Source organism: Neovison vison, chromosome 6, assembly GCF_020171115.1.
Source record: "Neovison vison isolate M4711 chromosome 6, ASM_NN_V1, whole genome shotgun sequence".
Classification (NCBI taxonomy): domain Eukaryota; kingdom Metazoa; phylum Chordata; class Mammalia; order Carnivora; family Mustelidae; genus Neogale; species Neogale vison.
In genome coordinates, this window is record NC_058096.1 from 207608724 (window position 1) to 207628385 (window position 19662).

The 19662-nt window shown below is 38.0% G+C and overlaps 1 protein-coding gene across 3 annotated transcripts in view; it reads left to right on the forward strand.

Moving 5' to 3' along the window:
- SETD2 (SET domain containing 2, histone lysine methyltransferase) overlaps nt 1-19662 on the forward strand; it is a 123389-nt gene that overhangs the window by 71798 nt on the left and 31929 nt on the right. Inside the window, exons 14-15 of one of the 3 annotated variants that reach the window (XR_006385150.1) lie at nt 11996-12044; nt 14730-14756. Coding sequence is in view for 1 of the 3 variants with exons in the window: in XM_044253706.1 (XP_044109641.1) it covers nt 11996-12044; nt 14730-14913 (233 nt within the window). In the remaining 2 variants the exon portion in view is untranslated. Of the gene's footprint in view, nt 1-11995; nt 12045-14729; nt 14914-19662 lie in introns of those variants that run through there. The other 2 variants (XM_044253706.1, XR_006385151.1) reach the window with 2 other exon arrangements.

Below are 19662 nucleotides of genomic sequence, written 5' to 3' on the forward strand. Positions count from 1 at the left end.
GAGCATAAGTGGGAGGCACAGGGTGCGTGAGAAGCAGACTCCCTGCTGAGCAGGGAGCCCCACGTGGGGCTTGATCCCAGGACTCTGAGATCATCACCTGAGCTGAAGGCAGACACTTAACTGACTGAGCCACCCAGGTGCCCCACCAACGTTCATTTCTTGTGTTTTTTATTTTAGCTTTTCTGACAGGTGTGAGGTGATATGACATTGTGGTTTTGATTTGCATTTCCCTGATGATGAGTAATGTTTTTGGGAAAATGTCTGTTCATGTCTTCTGCCCATTTTTAAACTTTTTTTTTTTTTTTAAGATTTTATTTATTTATTTGACAGAGCGAGAGAGCACAAGGAAGGCAGAGTGGCAGGCAAAGGGAGAGGGAGAAGCAGGCTCCCCACTGAGGAGAGAGCCTGACATGGGTTTGATCCCAGACCCTGGGATCATGACCCGAGCTGAAGGCAATCGCTTAACCAGCTGAGCCACCCTGCCTATTTTTAAACTTGATTATTTGTTTTTGTGGTGTTGAGTTATATAAATTCTTAATATATTTTGGATACTAACCCTTTAACGGATATGTCATTTGCAAATACCTTCTTCGATTCCATAGGTTGCCTTTTAGTTTTGTTGATTATTTCCTTCACCCTGTGCAGTTTTGTGTTTTGATGAAGTCCCAGTAGTTAATTTTTGCTTTTGTTTGCCTCAGGAGAGGACCTATTTAGAAAAGTGTTGCTACGACTAGTGTCAGAGAAATTATTGCCCATGTTTTCCTCTAGAATTTTTATGGTTTCAGGTCTCACATTTAGGTCCTTAATCCATTTTGAATTTATCTTTGTGTGTGGTGTAATCAATGGTCCAGTTTGAATACTTTGCATTTAGCTGTCTGGTTCTCTCAATACCATTTGTTGGAGAGGCTATTATGTTTTTCCCATTGGGTATTCTTTCCTCCTTTGGTAAAAATTAATCAACCATATAAATGTGGGTTTATTTCTGGGATTTCTTTTCTATTTCATTGATCTGTGTGCCTGTTATTGTGCCAATACCATACTGTTTTGATTACTACAGACTTGTAATGTAACTTGAAATCTGGAATTCTGATACTTCCAGCTTTGTTTCTCTTCCCCCGCCCCAAGATTGTTTTGGCTATTCAGAGTCTTCTCTGGTTCCATACAAATTTTAAGATTATTCTAGTTCTATGAAAAATGTTGCTGGCATTTTGATAAAGATTACATTAAATCTGTAGATTGCTTTTGGTAGTATGGACATTTTAATGCACTGAACCACCCAGGCGCTGCTGGTAGTATGGACATTTTAACAGTATTTGTTCTTCTGGCCCGTGAGCATGAAATACCTACTAGTTTGTGTTGTCTTCAATATCTTTCATGGATGTTTTACAGTTTTCAGAGTACAGGTCTTTTACCTCCTTGGTTATTAAGTTTATTCCTGGGTATTTTATTCTCTTTAGTGCAGTTATAAATGGGATTACTTTATTAATTTCTCTTTCTGTTGCTTCATTATTGGTATATAAAAATGCTGTAGATTTCTGTATGTTGATTTTGTATCCTGCAGCCTGATTGAATTCATTTATCATTCTAGTAGTTTTTTTTGGTGGAGTATTTAAGGTTTTCTATATATAGTACCATGTCGTCTGTGTATAGTGAAAGTTTTATGTCTTCCTCACCAATTTGGATGCATTTCATTCCTTACTCTTGTCTGATTGCTGAGGCTGAGACTTCTACTACTGTGTTAAATAACGACCACGTACTCTTCACTGCAGTGCTGCATTGACCAGTGCAACTCAGAACTCCAAGCAGTCATTTGGAGGGCTATGGTGATTTTTAGGTTTTAATTAGAAAGATTACAGAAGAGGTAGTTAAATTTGAAAGGTGTAAGGAAAAATCTTAGATTTGGAATTAATTTGCCTGGAAAACAGAACTCTGAAATTGAGAAACATTTAATCACCATGACCTTGATTATTCTTCAGTTATTATTTATCAGCATGAAAACACTTATTTTTCTACACACACATTTGCTATTGGGCTAGAGAGGCCTTGAAAACAGGAACTTGGCTCTGCTGTTCACCACAGCACATTTAGGTGTATGTTGAATAAAACCAAGCATTGTTAGGATACATTCTTTGAATTAGAGTCAAGCTGGGTAAGGCTGGAGAAGAAGGAGGACCTGGGGGGACAAGTTTAAAGTGAATGGCAGTGACCTAGGAGGGCTTTTAAGGTATGGCACTTGCTGAAGAGCAGCATTTAGAAGTTGTTTTGAGAGTCTTCAGTTTTCTTTTCTTTTCTTTTTTTAAATTTATTTATTTGACAGAGATCACAAGTAGGCAGAGAGGCAGGCAGAGAGAGGAAGGGAAGCAGGCTCCCTGCTAAGCAGAGAGCCTGATGCGAGGCTCAATCCCAGGGCCCTCGGATCATGACCTGAGCCGAAGGCAGAGGCTTTAACCCACTGAGCCACCCAGGGCACCAATTTCTTCAATTTCTTAGACCTCGCTGCCTGAGACCTCAGAACACTCAGGTACTGTTCATTACCATGAGTACAGCCATAATGTGCTGAGTCTTTTGGTACTTTGTTGAGGGCTTCTTCTGAGGCATATTAACCTTTTTTTCTTCTTCTCATTTAAAATTTTAAATAGGCTATTCCTGTACATGATACAAAATTCAAAAAGCATACAGATAATATGTTTTGCTCCTGGCCCTTCCCTCTGTCTTGTTCCCTGAAGTCAGCCAGCACAACCAACTTCTTGTGTAACCTTCCAGAGATAATTTGTGCATGCTGTGTGCATGAATTTAGTCATTGTTTTTTTTTTTTTTAAAGCTGGCAGCACTATTGAGCTCCTTGTTTTTTATTTAATACATTATGAAGTTTGTTTTATAGACCAGGTTTTAAAGAATTTAGTTTCCATAGCTGCGTGGTACTTTATTGTAAAGATATGGCGTAATCAGTCTCCTGTTAATCATATTTATCTGTCTCTACTTTGGCCATTGTAATTGATTCCTTTCTTTAGCTTAGTGTGGAACTTTTATGTAGGTCATTCAGACACATTCACATATACATGTGTTTGGAATATACATGTTGGATAGATTACTAAAAATGGTATATCTGAGTCCTGGTCTGTGTCATCTGTAGTTAATAGTTATTTCCAAATTGATTTTTATAGTTATACCAATTTAACTCTCATCAGTAATGTATATGCATAAGGGTGCATATTTTACTACACCCTGGCCAACTCAAGGATTGTCTAACTTTATCTTGGATGGACTGATAGAATATTATTGTAGTTTTAATTTGCATGTCTCTTATGCATGAAGTGTTGAGTATCTTTATATTTCTGTTTCCTATTTTAAGAACTGTGACCATATGTTTTGCCCATTTGTCTGAGGGGGTGAAAACAGAAATTCAGTCTTAACATCTTTCATTTCATGGGAGCACAGTTGTCTGAAGTTAGAAGAGTCTCTTCAGGGGTTTCAAAGAATAAATAAAATTATTCTACTCCACTTTTTCTTCACTCTCCCTTCTTCTGCCCCTCTTATGTGTGTGATTTTATGAAATCTCCAGACATTTATGTTCTCCTCTAAATTTTCTTTATAGTCAGATCTCAAGATCTCTGTGACCTAATGGAGATTCCTCTGCTACCATTTGTACGTAATACAGTTTGTGAGGTAAAACCACAGACTCTTAAATGCTGAACAAGGACATGATAGGAGTTAACAGTTCTTCCTTCTGTTAAAGAAAGCTATATCTGGTTATAGAGTCATTATCACTGCAAGTTTTTCACAGAGTTTGTGCTGATTTGTACCCTGGCTCCTTTTTCCCAAGAGCTAGTATACTTAGCAGCAGTATTTTTCCAGTAATGTTTTTTCTTTGTTTGGGCCTTAGGGTGGCGTAGGGCCATAAACATGTTTTATGTTCATTTTTTAAATTTTGTTGTTGAGGGGGCGCCTGGGTGGCTCAGTGGTTTAAGCCTCTGCCTTCAGCTCAGGTCATGATCTCAGGGTCCTGGGATCGAGCCCCACATTGGGCTCTCTGCTCAGCAGGGAGCCTGCTTCCTCCTCTCTCTCTGCCTACTTGTGATCTCTGTCTATCAAATAAATAAATAAAAATCTTTAAAAAAATTTTTTTTGTTGTTGAGAAAATGGATTTTTAGTCTTTATTTTCTACCTATCTATTTATTTATTTGAGAGAGCCCGCAGAAGCAGGGGGAGGGACAAAGGGAGAGAGAGAATCCCAAGCAGACTGCCTGCTGAGCATGGAGCCCAACGCAGGGTTTGATCCCACAACTCCTAAGGTCTCAACCCGAGCCAAAACTAAGAGTCAGATGCTTAACTGACCGAGCCACCCAGGCACCCTGATTTTTAATCTTTAAACTAGTATATAGAATTATGAATCAGATTCCATGAAACGGTCATATCTTCTTACCCAAAATTGTATGTTTCTTAATGTATGTTTCTCTAAGTTCTTACCTCTTTTTCTAAATTTTCAGTGTTCAGTAAATCCAGATAAATATTTGGTATGTTTGCTTCACGAGGGCCTTAAAATCCTGGTATATGGTGGGTTTGTTTGTTTTTTTTCTTAACTGACATATAATGTAGTATTTATTTCAGGGGTACAGGTCTGTGATTCATCAGTCTTACACAATTCACAGCACTCACCAAAGCACATACCCTCCCCAGTGTCCATCACCCAGCCACCCCTTCTTCCCACCCCTCTCCACTCTAGCAACCCTCAGTTTGTTTCCTGAGCTTAAGAGTCTCTTATGGTTTGTCTCCCTCTCTGGTTTTGTCTTGTTATATTTTTTCCTCTCTTCCCATATGATCCTCTGCCTTGTTTCTCAGATGCCACATATTAATGAGATCATATGATAATTGTCTTTCTCTGATTGACTTATTTTGCTCAGCATAATACCCTCTAGTTCCATCCATGTTGTTGCAAATGGCAAGATTTCAATTTTTGATGGCTGCATAATATTCTGTTGTATATATATATACACACCACATCTTTATCCATTCATCTGTCAATGGACATCTAGGCTCTTTGCATAGTTTGGCTGTTGTGGACATTGTTGCTATAAACATTGGGGTACACCTGCCTATTCGGATCACATTTGTATCTTGGGGTAAATACCTAGTAGTGCAGTTGTTGGATCGTAGGGTAGCCTATCTTCAGCTTTTTGAGTAAGCTCCATACTGTTTTTCAGAGTGGCTGCACCAGCTTGCATTCCCACCAACAGTTGTAGGAGAGTTCCCTTTTCTCCATATCCTCACCAACATCTGTCTTTTCCTGACTTGATAATTTTAGCCATTCTGACCCCTGTGAGGTGGTATCTCATTGTGGTTTTGATTTGTATTTCCCTGATGCCAAGTGATGTTAAGGACTATTTCATGTGTCTGTTGGCCATTTGTATGTTTTCTTTGCAGACTTGTCTGTTCACATGTTATGCCCATTTCTTGATTGGATTATTTGTTCTTTGGGTATTGAGATTGATAAGTTCTTTGCATATTTTGGATACTACTAGCCCTTTATCTGATAGGTTATTTGCAAATACCTTCTCCCATTCTGTCAGTTGTCTTTTGATTTTGTTGACTGTTTCCTTTGTTGTGCAAAAAAGCCCTTTATCTTGATGAAGTCCTAGTAGTTCATTTTTGCTCTCGCCTCCCCTGCATTTGATCATGTGTCTAGGAAGGAGTTTCTGTGGTTGAGGTTGAAGAGGTTTCTGCCTGTGTTCTCTTTGAGAATTTTGGTAGATTCCTGTCTCCATCCATTTTGAGTCTGTTTTTGTGTGTGGTATAAGGAAATGGTCCAGTTTCATTCTTCTGCATATGGTTGTCCAATTTTCCCAGCACTATTTGTTGAAGAGACTGTCTTTTTTCCATTGGACATTCTTTCCTGCTTTGTCAAAGATAAGTTGACCGGGAGTGCCTGGGTGGCTCAGTGGGTTAAAGCCTCTGCCTTCGGCTCAGGTCACGATCCCAGGGTCCTGGGATCGAGCCCCGCATCGGGCTCTCTGCTCAGTAGGGAGCCTGCTTCCCTTCCTCTCTCTCTGCCTGCCTCTCTGCCTACTTGTGATCTCTGTCTCTCAAATAAATAATCTTTTTTTTTCTTTTTCTAAAAAAAAACGGTAAGTTGACTATAGAGTTGAGGGTCCATTTCTGGGCTCTCTGTTCTGTTCCATTGATCAGTGTGTCTATTTTTGGCCCGTAACATACTGTTTTGAGGATTACAACTTTATAATAGAACTTGAAGTCCAGAATTGTGATACCACCAGCTTTGCTTTTCTTTTTCAACATTCCTCTGGCTACTCAGGGTCTTTTTTGGTTCCGTACAAATTTTAGGATTATTTGTTCCATTTCTGTGAGAAAAGTTGATGGTATTTTGATAAGGATTGCATTAACTGTGTAGATTGCTCTAGGTAGTCTACACATTTTTACAATATTTGTTCTTCCAGTCCATAAGTATGGAACGTTTTCCATTTCTTTGTGTCTTCCTCAGTTTCTTTCATGAGTATTCTATAGTTTTCTGAGTACAGATTCTTCCCCTGTTTGGTTAGATTTATTCCTAGGCATCTTTTGGTTTTGTGTGGAATTGTAAATGGGATTGTCTCCTCTTGTTGGTGTGTAGAAATGCAGCTGATTTCTGTGCATTGATTTTATATCCTGCCACTTGATGGGGTTTTTTGAAATCATTTTCATTCATTTACCTTGGAAAAGCTGCTCCATCACATATAATTAAATATGTAAGTCCATATTCACATATATGTACACACAGATACACAAATATATGGTGTTCTGTCAGTATCTTAATCTTCAGTTTCAAGATTGCTTAGAGAAACAAGCATTATGACAAAAAACATTAATTGATGAGCTGAACACTAAAAAATTGTCATCTAAATATCCCATCTCTGTTAACATTAGCATCTGTCTTTGTCTGAAGTGTTGTCCTTCTTAGCTAAAGTCTCACTGTTATAAAAATTGGACAATGCAGTACAAATGTAGTATAGCGCTGTTATAAAATAAAAATGCATTGATTTCATAAAGTCAGTGAAAATGATATTAAAAAAGTTGGAAAGAAAATATACAAGGGTATGAGTGTACTAGAAGCATTTCCAAAAAGAGTAATGAGAGGATTCTGAAAGACTGGGGAATAAAGTGTTGCATCATGTTATCAGGCATTATTTGGAAAAAGTATATCAAAATACACAAGTGATGGTCTTAACTTTTGGGGGAAGAGCTAGTGATGTTTTTTCTGATGTGTTGATTTGAGGATTACAAAGAAATTTTAGTGAGTTGGTGAATTTGCACAGTCTGTGAACAAGGATAAGTGGGATCCTATAATAATGGCCTTTTCTTTTTGGTTTTTATTTAGCGTAATGTTTTCAGGATTCATCTGTGTCGTAGCATTTATCAGTACTTAATTTCATTTTATAGCTGAATAATATTCCCTTGTGTAGATATTTTTTAAACCATTTTGTTATCCATTTGTTAGCTGATGGACATTTGTGTTGTTTCTACTTTTTTGAATGTTAGGAATAATACAGTTATGAATATTTATGTGCAAACTTTTGTGTGAATACTGGTTTTCATTTCTCTTGGGTATGTATCTAGGCATGGATTTTTTGAATCATGGTAACTCCATATTTAACGTTTGAGGCACTGCCAGGCCCTTTTCCATGATAGCTGTACCATTTTACATTCCTTTCAGTGGCATATAAGGTTTTCAGTTTCTCTGCATCCTCACTATTTCATTAGCATAATATCCTCGGGGTTCATTCATGTCATAAATGGCAAGATACCTTTTTTTCTCATGACTGAATAATATCTCGTCATATACTTGTACAGTACATCTCCATTCATCTGTTGACAGTTGTTTGCATATCTTGGCTAGTGTGAGTGATGCTGCCATGAATATGGGAGTACAGCTCTCTTGGAGATCCTGTTTTCATTCTCTTTGTATATATGCTCAGAAGTGGGATGGCTGGCAAGTGTTTATTCAAAAATAGAGAACCTATTGTATGAATTAGGTATAAAGACCTTCCACCTTTAAATTTTATTTTCTTTCAAGTCAGCCTTAGCAGTGTAAGAGTATATGAGAATGCAGTTAAAGGACATGGCACACAGTAAAAGAATTGCCAGCCACCATTGTTGGCCTGTGAACCTCTTAGTGGCTGTTCCTAGGCATCTCCAGTATTTGAAAAAAGGAGACTCTCGGTAATGTGCTTTTAACACCTAGTTTCTACCTAAATACTTGTTATATAAATGAGCATACCAGATTTCCACGAATAACCATCAAAGAACTCGTGCTGTCTTTGTCTCTACAAATTAAAAACAACTCCACACATATTTACATACTTTTAAAAAGGGATATTGGATGCATTGCTTGTGCATGAGCTTATCAGTGATTCAATGTTTATCAAATAATTTCTGAAGATTGAGTTTGAGCCTTTGAAGAGGAATGATTAATTGACCAAGGGTGGGCTGTTCTAAGCATTGATGAGAATTCAAAATGTTGCAGAGGCACAGGTATTAATCTGATCCTGGAAATACAACCCCACAAACGTGTTTGTGGTTATATATAAGGCCTGTAAACAGCATTCTTACCAGGGATGAGAGAGAATGAAGGTATAGATGTAGTGATTTTTAAAAAGCAAGCTGTGTAGTACTTTGAAGTTATTTAGCACTTCGTGGTGATTTCTGCAAATTATGAGTAGAATTTCACTTACTGGTCCACTGAACAAGTAGTTGAGTGTTGCCTGTGTGTCAGACATTTTCTTGGTGCTAGAGATACAGCAGAGTAAGACAGTCTTAGCCCTTAAGAATTATAGCTTTGAGGGACACCTGGGTGGCTCAGTTGGTTGAGCCTTTGGCTCAGGTCATGATCCCAGAGGCCTGGGATTGAGTCCCACACAGGGCTCCTTGGTTGGCAGGGAGCCTGCTTCTCCCTCTTCCTCTGCCTGCCACTCCCCCTGCTCTTGCACACACATACGCTCTCTCTCTCTGACAAATAAATAAAATCTTTTCAAAAATATCACTTTAAAAAAACAAGAATTACAGCTTTGAGTGCATGTGAGTGTGTGTTACTTAGGAGAAGCACCTAGACACCAAAGAAATAAAACAGCATGATAGGTAAAGAATATTAGGTAGGGTGGGGAACCAGATTCTTTTAGGTCCCTCTGAGGGCAGGGATAGTCCCAAAACCCAGGCCTCCTGACTCACAATTGAGTGTTCTTTCATAACATGCCAGTCTCTTGAGTAGAATCCTTAACAGAGGAAAGTGGTTTTACGTGGAGGGTTAATGTGAGTGAAGCCAACTCAGAAAAACATTTTTCGGCAGTGGCCTGCAGGTGTATGACATTATTCCAGCATTCCCTCTCATGTAAGCTAAATTTACTGCTGTTTATCCACAACATAGAATGATTTTAAGAACTATTACAGTGATCTTCACATGACTGCTTCCTTTTCAGGTTGCATTGTTGTGGGACTTTGGAAAAATTCAGGGCCTTGAAGTAGGTAATCTGAGTTTCCAGTTTAAATTTTATACACAGCTTTAACTATATGAAGAGGAGGAAAAGTTAATAGCTCCTCAGTGCTTGGGTGCATGTTGATTTAACTTGTTCCCCATAGTATTAGGCACAGAGTAAAAAGTCAGTAGCTTTTGGTCACACGTCAGTAATGATCATCCATTTTGTGAACTTCGGAATACATTTTCTACTTTAGCATTTGCTCTAAACTTGAGGTCTGTGTGATAAATTGCTATAAATGCTTGTAATGAACACTTGACCCAAGTCTTGAACCCAAGACCCGAGGCAAAAGGAAATATTGCATAATCCTTAGTTGACACAGACATGCGTGTCTCTATCTAAGCACCCTTTATGAATGAACATGTTGCCTTCTGGAGTGCTTAGATTTACAGAGTACCGAATGCAACATTCAATTTCAAGCCTTTAAAAATTAATAGAATACCTGTTTTTACTTATGGTGTGTAGGTGCTGATAAGTAGCATTCTTACTTTTTCCCCAAGTTTGGTAACCTCCTGGGGGTGGACAGAAGAGTCAGAACTAAGAGTGTCCGCTTTGTCCTTACCGTATTTATCCCTGATTCGTTGTTACCCATAGCTAGACAGTGACAGCTGGACAACTCCAGACATTCCTCCACGGAGCCATCCCTCCGTGGCTTTGAGCTGAGGACAGCCATACACAGTTTGTTCTGTCAAATTCTCCCACGTGAGGAGGAATGAGTGAAGGCTGCTAGGAGAAGCTAGTAGTTCAGTGGTTCTCAACCTTCTACATGTAGGCATCAGAATCCTGTGGAGAGCTTCAAAAATAATAATAGTAATAATAATAATGTAGATTCCTGGAACTCATGCCTGGAATTTCAGATTTTATTTGTCTGGCACAGTATTTCTATGAAAGTTTCCTGGAGTGGTCTAATTGTGCAGCCAGAGTTGAGAATCACGGCTCTAGTGGAAGTCCTTCATAGGAAAGAGGGGCTGGGAGAATAGAGGATGCCGCTTGCATGTATGCTCAAGTCCTGAAGTGGTCCTCCTTCCCAGATAATGCTGACTGTCTGCCATATCCTGTGTCATCTCGTGCAGAAGATAACATTGCTGTGAGTCATACTGTCTGATAGCATCATAACCTTGGTCAGGTTGCTGAGTTTTTAAAGTGGGTTTTCTCACTTGTAAAGTGGAGATAATAGTACTTGCCTCATAGAGGTGTTTTGAAGCTCAAAAAAGATAATGCGTTTGAAATACTTTATATGATAACCTGACACACAGGATAGGTACACATCTAATCGTGGCAGTCATCATCTTTATTAGGTAATTTGTCAGCATGCGTGGAGTGTTGAAGGATTTTTCCTAAAAAATCAGTGTTCATTTAGATTGCCCAATGTCTGTGGTCTGTATTCAGTTGCAACTGAATATTAAATCTTGGCCCTTCCTCAGTTGTGTGGTATTAGATTATTTCTTACATTCCATAAATACTGCTAGAACCAAAAATAATGTGGAAAGAGGAGTTCTTTGATTTTTTTGGAGTACAATTGCTAAAAAATTAGAATTACCAAGTCATAGGGGTATGGTCAGTAATACGAGATTACTCTAAAGGGAGAGTATCATGTGATGTACCATTGAGAATGTGTGGATTTTCTATTTGCCCACTTACCAAGGTGACTGGATAAGGAAATGCTGAGCTACTTGTTGACTAGAACAGCAAGGGATTGTCAGGGAACAGAACATGTTTTAAGCCTTAAATTTCTATATCAAGAAAAGGTATTCAGGGCTTAAAAACTTAGTTTACATTTGTCAAGAACAATTTTGTTATGCTATTAGATGCTGTTTCAAGAGCAACAATGATCTAATGCTTTTCTTTTTTAAAATAACAATATGAAAGGAAATATAACAGTGTGAAAGGAAATACTACAATTGGCCATTAGCCAAATAGGTTTTGCATTTATAGAAAAATATGAACAACAGGCATTGTCTTTAATACATACAGTTTTTCTGAGGTGTTCTTAGGTAACTAATTAATTACTTATCCTTCTTCCCTTAAGTAGGGATGGCAAGTGAGAGGTTAGAATTGTTCTTAGAACTATTCTTAGTAATGCAACTATGGATGACTTCATTTTATGTGCAGAAAGCATATAGATATGAAGATTATCAGGAAGTATATTCCAGAAATATAATGTCCCAGTTACTTACTCTGCTACTTGGCTAATGAGATCATATAAGCCTCTTGGTAGATGTTCAATAAACAAAATGAAACATACTATACATAATAAATGTTTGTGTGCATGATATGTGTAGCTTAATGCTACAGGTTTTTACTTGTTTTTAAGTGACCAGTATCCTTGTTTAAAGCTAGATGTAAGTCAGATTTTGGAGAGTAATTAAATACCAGCTTGTTCCTATTTCTTTGTCACCATGTGAAATCAATCAGCTTCAACACAATCACCACTTCCACTCCATACTAACAACCCTTCTTTTGGTTTATTTTTGCAGGAGGTATATCGAATTCCAAAGAAAAGTCAAACTGAAAAGGAGAACACAAGTAGGTATTCAGAGGTACTCTGTGTATATGGCTTTACAAATAACTCTTTTGGAAATATGCAGAGGTAAATGATAAGAACTTCAGCTATTTTGTTTTTGAAACCGGATAGTATGTAATTAGGTAAATGAGATATTTGGTGTGAAAGTTCGGAAACTTGCCTTTTTATTCTTTCTTAGTGAATTTTTGCCAAAGGAGATGTCCCTTTATACTTCCTGTGCTGTTGCTTTCCTTGAAGTCATGGCTTTTAGTTGCTTTTCTTTCATTTGTTTGTTCCTCTAGAGCAGGCATTGTTAGACCTGTATTCCTGAATGTCTTTGTAAGTCTTTACCTATAGATGTTTATTTGCAGAATCCTTTATTTACATTAATTTTTTCTGGGGAAAATCGAGAACTTTCATCAGATTCTCAGGAAGTCAATGATCCCTTACAAGGTTAAGAATCATTATCACAGGGGTGCCTGACAGGTTAGTTCACTAGAACATACGACTTTCGATCTCAGGGTTGTGGGTTCGAGACCTTTGTTGGGTTACTTAAAAATTACTTTAAAATCTTAAAAAGAAAAAAGATATTTTTGGTTTTTTCCCTTCTTGTTTCTTTTTTTGTTTTGTGTTGTTTTTGGTCTTTATATTTTTAGCATGAAGAACTTTTTATAATTTTAATCTTACTGGTTAAATAATCTTATAGGTTAAAGCCCTGTGAGGTGTACTTTGCATCATTGTGGGGGTTTTATTTTTGTTTTGAATATTTTTAACTCTATCGGTTTAGTTTCTTTATAGCCAAACATCGTGCTTAAGGCTACAGAGAATTTCTCCCATAAGAAAGAAGGCAGGGTTGAGTGGTGCTGGTTGGCAAAACCAGTGGCACTGTAAACTTGGTCATCAGAGCCTAGCTGCTCTGGGTTCAGTGGGTTGAAATCATTAGCAAGATGGGCAAAACTTAAGTATCCGTGAGGGTTTACCCCCAATATTTTGCGAATATCTAGTCTGATGTGCCCTCTGAGAGATGCTTTCTGAAAATTGTCTATAATCGATGACTAATTTTTTCAGGAAGCCACCTTTTGTGTGCCAACTTTACTCTCCTTCACATAGGTGCCCCCGATCAGTCTCAGGCATTTTATAAGAAATACTTATAATTAAAGCCTGGCTTCTATGTTACCCCTCAATGTCAAACAATTAAGAGCTTAGAACTTTTAAAATTCCCAAGAACCGTAAAATATTTGGGGGAAATATGTAGTCTAGCTTTACTTTCCTTTTATAATATGAAAAAAAATCAGCCAGAATAAATGAAACAATTTCTCTACCTCACATATTCTAGGATGCAGAGTCAGAATATGAACTGTTAGTATGATTCCTTTTCTTACTTTATCAGGATATAGTGAAGAAATAGCTGCATTTTAAGAAAGTTAATACCTGCCCAAAGAACCTTGTTTTAAGAAGGAAATAGAGTAGTCATGGGCAGACCCAGAAGTAATTAGATAGTAGTACTTCCCAAAAGGATGTTGTGCTCTAATACCCCGTGAGCTGCAACAGTTGTTCTAATTGTAAGCGTTTTCTACTAGTGTGTGGAGGTGAGTTCTGTTCTCACTGACAAATGCTCATACATGGCCACTGATTAACAATTTTTGCAAATAAATGGAGCTTTGGGCTCACCAACAGAAGAACCACAAGAATGGCAGATATAAACCTAATCCTGCCACTAGGGAAGAAAACAAGAAATAGCATGTTTTTCTGAGGTGAGAAAAAGAAAAAGCAGTTAATGTTTATTGTGAATCTGCTTTGTGCTGTGAGAGATATTTTATAAGAAATTCTCCTAAGAAGAGAGCCATCTGATTAATCAGGGTAGCAGTGCTAACACAGCAGCAGCATGTAGTACCAGTTAATTTATATTGAAATAGTCAGTGGTGGGATTTAGACTTCGTAAGGGGATAAGAAAGTAGGAGGTGAGGTCACTGAAAAGTAATACACAACTTTTGGGAGCAGTAAGTATTGACCCAACTGTATTTTTGAATACAGTAAGTAAGTGGAATTGAGTGAGGACCATTCTAGATAAAGAAGCTGAGTAGAAAAAGTTAATAGTAGTATCCTTCAGTTGGAAAATGGCATTTTTTTTGGGAAGATGTAGCTCTCTGGCTTGGATAATGTCCTGATTTATCACCTGTCATCATCTGTGTTTGAAATATTTTCCTTTTGAAATGGTGGTTGTTAAAAAAAAAAAAATTGTCTAATTCCCCCCCCAACACACACACCTTTTTTTTTAATTGAAGAGATTTTTTCCATTTGAGGCTTTTATGCTTAACATGCCAGGCTGCTCTTCCATAAACTAAATATGCAGAGTTACAGGGGCAGTAGAAGGCTTTCACATTTTGAACTGCAAGTAGACTCCCCTGTTAAAGGTAATGGGAACATTTTGCACGCGTGTATTCCACAGAACTTGTTAGAAATGTTGAAGGCTTGGACTGAGAGTTTTGTTGGGGAAGGTGGAAAAGTGAATTCATGGCAGAGACTTGCAGGATAGAGTGTGTGCACACACACAACACCTTCTGTCTCATCCAAATTCTGGATGGGCCTTTGAGGGCGGAGAGTCCATAGACCCATTTGTTGGATAGAAATTGTATTATACAGTTGACATGCTATCATGATGGAGACGAGTCTGCCAAGTAAATTTTTTAAAAACCCTTTTCCCTTAGTAACTGAACGAGGAAGGGATGCTGTTGGCTTCAGAGATCAAACAGCTGCCCCAAAGACTCCTAACAGGTCAAGAGAGAGAGACCCAGACAAGCAAACTCAAAATAAAGAGAAAAGGAAACGAAGGGGCTCTCTCTCACCACCTTCTTCTGCCTATGAGCGGGGAACAAAAAGGCCAGATGACAGGTAAGTGGCCTGTGTGAGTTACTCTCTTTTCTGAGCCAGTCAAAAAGTTCCCAAGTCAATACTTCTGATTTGGGGCACCAAGGGGTTTTGGAATAAATATGTTCTCTTGATGAGTGAGTATAAAACTTTACTGATAAATGTTGAAGTAGAGTTTCTTTTGACAGTGAAGACTAGGTTTCTACTTGATAACATTTAAATGCTATTTGAGGAGCCAAAGATTTGTTCTTTAAAGGGGAGTGGAGATTGGTTGGCGATAACTCTTTAAAGATAATGGTAACTCTAATAAAGCCAGAACTTTGTTTTCTAATGAATCTTGTGCGGATCAGTCAAAATGCTGATTGATCCCTGTGTCAGAGGCTGTCTTTGCCATGCTTGTAGAAAAACAAGCGACATGGTGACCCACTGGGTACTAAAAAACATTTATTCCAGAGAAGTTTTTTTTTAATTAAATTTATTTTGGGGGGTGCTTGGGTGACTCAGTTGGTTAAGCGTCTGGTTTTAGCTCAGGTCATGGTTCAAGGTCCTGGGATCCAGTCCCTCACTCTAATCCTGCTCAGCGGGGAGTCTGCTTCTCCCTCTTCCTCTGCCCCTCCCACTGCTTATGTGCTCCCTCCCTCTCTCTTTCAAAAATTAAAAAGCTTTTAAAAATAAAATAAAATTTATTTTTTGAAAACATGAAGTATTGTATTCATATAATACAGTTGTCAGAATTTTTAATTTGGGATTGTCAGAGTTTGTAATAGTAAATTCATCATGGTTTTTTCTTTTTCTTTTTATTTTTTTTGAAAGAGATCACAAGTAGGCAGAGAGGGAGGCAGAAAGAGAGGAGGAAGCAGGCTCCCCGCTGAGCAGAGAGTCCGATGTGGGGCTCAATCCCAGGACTTTGGGATCATGACCTGAGCTGAAGGCAGAGACTTTAACCCACTGAGCCACCCGGGCACCCCTCATCATGATTTTAATTTGCATTACCCTAATAGCTAAATAGATCGAACATCTTGTCATATATTTATTGGTCATCCCTATTTCCTCTAATGTGAAGTGTCTTTTAATAGGTGCTCTTTGTTTAGTTTTTATCTTTTTGAGTTTAGGATTTATTTTTTAGGGGTTCTTTATATTCTAAATATAATTCTGCTTTGGTAATAATTTTTGCAAGTATTTTTTCCCAGTTTGTAACTTATATTTTGACTCCTTTGATATATCTTTTGATATATAGAATTTATTAATTATGGTGTAATTGACTACATCACATGTATGTTTTCTTCATGGTTAGTGCTGTGTTTTAGAAATTCTTCCCTGTCCTTGAGGTGATGATACTCTCTTCTTTTCTTGTGCTTAATTTATTGGGAATTAATTTTTATGTATGCTGTGAGGTAGGGATATGGTTTCATTTTTTTCTAAGTGAATACCCAGTTATCTCTGCACCATTTACTTGAAAGCCTGTCCTTTCTCCTTGATCTGCAAAACTGTCTCTCTCTAATAAGCTTTTATATGTGGGAGGATCTGTTTGGGGGCTCATAATGTGACTGTAGCTTATATTAGGTCTTGATAGTAAGTAGGGCAAACCCCAGCTTGATCTTCTGGGGTTGATCTCTTTTTTCTGAGACTTGTTCTCCTTAGGATCTGCTTGTCAGATTTCTCCTACTCTCTCCACCCCGCCCCCTCACCAAGATGATTCTGAGGAGACTTGACATCTTTAACAGTTTTTTGAGTATTTCTGTTCCTGTATTCAAACTGAGTATTCAGATATGCTCTGTCTAGTTAGGTCTTCTTTAATATTTTAAATATTGAGTTTTTTGTTAATCTCATTTGTTTATAGTTTCCTGCAGAAAGACTTAGGTATCTTGGTATATTCATTTCTGAGAACCTTAATTTTTGGTTACATTTTCAGCTTGTTGCTAGTATGTAGATGCGCAGTTGACTTTTGTAATATTGATCTCATGTTTGGTGACCACATAGAAACTGACCGATATTTCAAAAGTACAGGGGTTTTTCCCTTTTTGTTTTTGTATTTGTCAACAATCCCCATCATATGAATTTTTGTTTTTCCTTTCTAGTTCCTTTTTTTTTTAAAAGATTTTATTTATTTATTTATTTATTTATTTGTCAGAGAGAGAGTGTGAGCGAGAGCGAGCACAGGCAGACAGAGTGGCAGGCAGAGACAGAGGGAGAAGCAGGCTCCCTGCCGAGCAAGGAGCCCGATGTGGGACTCGACCCTGGGACACTGGAATCATGACTCGAGCCGAAGGCAGCCGCCCAACCAACTGAGCCACCGCTCTTGCTATTTTGCTAGCAGTGCCTCCAGTACAAATCACAGAATAACAGTGTTTTGTTTTTTGGGGGGAGGGGTTAATTAATTTCTAGTCATATTTTATTTTCTTCCACTTTTTTGGGCTTACTATATTTTTTTATAAATTTTTAATTGGAATAATTGAGATTTTTTTTTTTTAAAGATTTTTTTCTTTATTTATCTGACAGAGATCACAAGTAGGCAGAGAGGCAGGCAGAGAGAGAGGAGGAAGCAGGCTCCCTGCAGAGCAGAGAGCCCGATGCGGGGCTCGATCCCAGGACCCTGGGATCATGACCTGAGCCGAAGGCAGAGGCTTAACCCACTGAGCCACCCAGGTGCCTCAGTAATTGAGATTTTTTAGCTCATTAATTTTCAGCATTTTTCTCTTCAAAGTAAAGTGTTGAAGGATTTAAATTTCTCCGTAAGTACTATTTGAACTACTCTTTTGATAGCACAGTTTCGTTTTGTTTTGTTTGAAAGATTTTATTATTTATTTGATAGAGAGAGACACAGCGAGAAAGGGAACAAAGATAGGGGGAGTGGGAGAGGGAGAAGCAGGCTTCCCACTGAGCAGGGAGCCCAATGTGGGACTTGATCCCAGGACCCTGGGATCATGACCTGAGCCAAAGGCAGACGCTTAATGGCCCAGCCACCCAGGTACCCCGATAGTGCAGTTTTATCATAACCTAGTTCTAGATACTGTTATGGTTTGCAGTGTGTTTAAATTTATTTTTGTTAAATCTCAAATTGAATTGCTATTCATCAGTTTATATTATACCAGCTCTTAGAATTTTATTGAGACTTGCTTTAGAATCTATTTAATCTGATGTTAATAGAAGTATGCTATCTTCCTGTTGGTAGGATTTAACTGATAATGTATTTTTCCCTTCCTTTTACTTTTAACTTTTCTGTGTCTGATAGATAAATAGCTTTATGGATGATTTTTTTTTTTTTAATTCTTTGTGGCATTTCTTTAACTGGTTGTTTCACTTAGATAAAATCTAAAGCTAACCAATATCCTGAACAACATTTGTACTTTAGGATACTCTGATTGTTCAGTTTATATGCTGTTACTGTCCAGCATTGTAATTTCTTGTTGCTTCGACCCATTCATTATTGTCAGTTTTTTATGTGTACACAAACTTACTAATTTGTTTACATTTGTCAATTTCTTTGTTCTCCATTCTTTCTCCTTAGACCTTCCTTTAGAAGATTTTGTTTAGTGACTTTTTGTTCATCTTATTTTTCAGTTTTTGTCTAAAAAATCTTGTTTGCATTGCTCACCTTCAGTTTTAAAAATCAGCTTTCCTTAATCAGTAGGTATAAATTACTTACAGAAATATATAAGTATATAATTCAGTGTGTTTTGTCAAATGCATGCAGTTAAGTAACCACCCACAGTCATCATATAGACATTTCTGTCACCTCGGAAAATTCTTTTGAGTTCTTTGTAGGTAGTCCCCTTCTCCTACCCATAGTTCCTGGCAGCCAGCCACTGCCCTGCTTTTTGACCCACTGGTTTTGTCTTTTCCAGAATGTCATGTATATATGACATCATACTCTAGATAGTATTTGATGTGTCTTTCCTTAGCAGATTGTGTTTGAGATCCATATGTTTTTATGTGTTCCAGTAGTTCCTTTTTATTAATAAGTGGTAGTCCATCGGGTAGGTATACCAGAGTTTGTTTACAGATTCCTTAGTGGATAGGCATTTGGATTGTTTCCAGGTGGCTGTTGTGAATATTACAAGTGTAAGACATATACATGTATGAGTCTTTATGTGAACATGGACTCTCATTTTTAAAACAAAAGATTTTATTTATTTATTTGACAGAGAGCACAAGTAGGCAGAGAGGTAGGCAGACCGAGAGGAAGGGAAGCAGGTTCCCCACCTAGCAGAGAGCCCAACATGGGGCTCGATTCCAGGACCCTGGGATCATGACCTGAGCTGAAGGCAGAGGCGTTAACCCACTGAGCCACCCAGGCGCCCTGGACTCTTCATTTTTTAAAAGGAAGTTTTGTTGAGTTTAAAGTTTTTCTCTTCTTCAAATTTTTTTATTTTTTAAAAGATTTTATTTATTTATTTGACAGAAATCACAAGTAGGCAGAGAGGCAGGCGGGGTGGAGGGAGGCAGGCTCCCCGCTGAGCAGAGACACCCCACCCCCATGCGGGTCTCTATCCTAGGACCCTGAGATCATGACCCAAGCCAAAGGCAGAGGCTTAACCCACTGAGCCAGCCAGGCGCCCCTCTCTTGTTCTGCTTTTAAGATGTTCTCTTTTTATTTGGTGTTCTGCAGTATCACTACCCTGTGTTTATATGAGAATTTCTTCTTCTCTCTGGTTGAAATTCATTGAGCTTTTTGAATTTGAAGATTGTCTTCTGTTACTAATTCTCTTCAGATCTGATCTCTTGCTTAACCATACCATGTATCTATACTATCCCCTGCCTTTACTACTTGAG